Here is a 2209-nt window from a genome sequence, read left to right as displayed (position 1 = left end):
CAGCAGTCTGTGGTCAATGTGTGGCTGACTCTCAGCTAACAGCAGTCTCTGGTCAATGTGTGGCTGACTCTCAGCTAACAGCAGTCTGTGGTCAATGTGTGGCTGACTCTCAGCTAACAGCAGTCTGTGGTCAATGTGTGGCTGACTCTCTCCTAACAGCAGTCTGTGGTCAATGTGTGGCTGACTCTCTGCTAACAGCAGTCTCTGGTCAATGTGTCGCTGACTCTTTGCTAATCATCAACTTTCTCAAATCTTTCCAGCCTCTTGTTTGAGTGGAGCTTTTCTCACTTCAATGAAACCTCACTGCAGGTTCACAGTGATCCTTTAAAAGTCTTTAATTAGATGTTATATCATTATGTTAAGTTTTAATTTAGGGATAGCTGCATCAGAAGTTGCTTCTTAGAGCAGGGCTTAGTCTGCACCGGGTAACTTTATATTAACTAAACCTACCTGGGTCCAAACACCTGTGGACTTTAAACACTATAAAAGGCTATAAATAATATAAAAGCAATAAAGGTGAGCGGTTTAAAACCATGTTCTCTGAATCTGAGGTGTCTCTGCAGGTAATCCTTGGAGTCTGATTCTCATTCAAAACCTATTTACTCATGTTTTCCAGTATGGATGTAATACTTAATTAGCATTCATAAAGTTCTTAACAAGTTCTTTAAAATGGTCTTGACAAGGTCTGAAAAGGGTCTTAAAAGGGTCCTACAAATGTAATAATAAGGTCTTAACAAGTTCTTAAAAAGGTCCTACAAAGGTCTTTAAAAGGGTCTTAAAAATGTCTTGGCCAGGTCCTGAAATGTTCCTAACGAGCTCTGGTTTGAACCCCTGTGTCTGCAGATGAAGTGGGCCGAGGTGGTGCAGGACTGCTCTCAGGCCGTGGACATGAACCCTCGATACATCAAGGCTCTGTTCAGGAGGGCCAAAGCTCTGGAGAAGCTGGAGAACAGGAGGGAGTGCCTGGAAGGTCAGTCTGAATGTTCAATGTGTAACGACAAACCTTTCCAGCCCTGTGTTGTATGTTTAGTAGTTTCTCTCCTGTTACTGCCTGGCTCTCCTTTCAGCAGCGCTGTCATACACCCTCTGTTTATCCCGTTTGAATCCACGTTTCCACCAAACACTTTTTACATCCTGGTTCTTTTTAACTAATGAAGGATGCTAGTGATGAGACGAGAACAAGCTGAGCTAACGTTAGCAGCAGAAACTCAGACTTTAAACTTTCTCCATTGTTTCACTTTATGTTAATATTTATATCGAGACGCTGAAAACCTCCTGAAGCATCCACACTGAAGGAGACGCTCCCATCATACCTTCTGTTCACCATCACAGAGAAACTCTCGCTCTTTACTGATTGTCTCTGTCAGAAACACACACTGGGCATTGAGCGGCCCCTTACTCGTGTTGTCTGAGCTGCTGTGTGTGCTTGCTGTGTGTGCAGACGTCACAGCGGTCTGCATCCTGGAAGCTTTCCAGAACCAGCAGAGCATGCTGCTGGCAGACAAGGTGCTGAAGCAGCTGGGCAAGGAGAAGGCCAAAGACAAATACAAGGTGACCCCTCCCTCCTCACCTCCTCACCTCCTCACCTCCTCACCTCCTCCCTCCTCACCTCCTCCCTCCTCACCTCCTGACCTCCTCACCTCCTCCCCTCCTCACCTCCTGACCTCCTCACCTCCTCACCTCCTCACCTCCTCCCTCCTCCCTCCTCACCTCCTCACCTCCTGACCTCCTCACCTCCTCCGGACCCTCTCAGTAACCCCTCTCTCTCTCTCTCTCTCTGCTTCAGAACCGAGAGCCCATGATGCCGTCTCCTCAGTTCATCAAGTCCTACTTCAGCTCCTTCACCGACGACATCATCTCACAGCCGCTGCAGAAGGGCGAGAAGAAGGACGAGGACAAGGACAAAGAGGGCGAGACGGCCGAGGTCACGGAGAGGTCAGAGACCCTAACCCACTCTCTCTGTCTCCTGTCTGTCTCCTCCTGATGTCTCTGTCTCCTGTCTGTCTCCTCCTGATGTCTCTGTCTCCTGTCTGTCTCCTCCTGATGTCTCTGTCTCCTGTCTGTCTCCTCCTGATGTCTCTGTGTCCTGTCTGTCTCCTCCTGATGTCTCTGTCTCCTGTCTGTCTCCTCCTGATGTCTCTTGTCTCCTGTCTGTCTCCTCCTGATGTCTCTGTCTCCTGTCTGTCTCCTCCTGATGTCTCTGTCTCCT

General features: G+C 48.3%; 1 protein-coding gene across 1 annotated transcript; it reads left to right on the top strand.

Moving 5' to 3' along the window:
* Window positions 1–810: 810 nt before the first annotated feature.
* tomm70a (translocase of outer mitochondrial membrane 70 homolog A (S. cerevisiae)) lies at window positions 811–1968 on the top strand (the record flags this gene model as incomplete). Its single annotated transcript, XM_010772062.1, has 3 exons — window positions 811–970; window positions 1442–1551; window positions 1787–1968. Coding segments are annotated over exons 1-3 (419 nt in total), but the record flags the coding sequence as incomplete, so codon positions are not given.
* Between the last annotated feature and the right edge of the window lie 241 nt (window positions 1969–2209).

Source organism: Notothenia coriiceps, unplaced genomic scaffold (assembly GCF_000735185.1).
Source record: "Notothenia coriiceps isolate Sejong01 unplaced genomic scaffold, NC01 NC01_scaffold00010932, whole genome shotgun sequence".
Lineage (NCBI taxonomy): Eukaryota > Metazoa > Chordata > Actinopteri > Perciformes > Nototheniidae > Notothenia > Notothenia coriiceps.
This window is presented reverse-complemented; position numbering and strand designations above follow the sequence as displayed.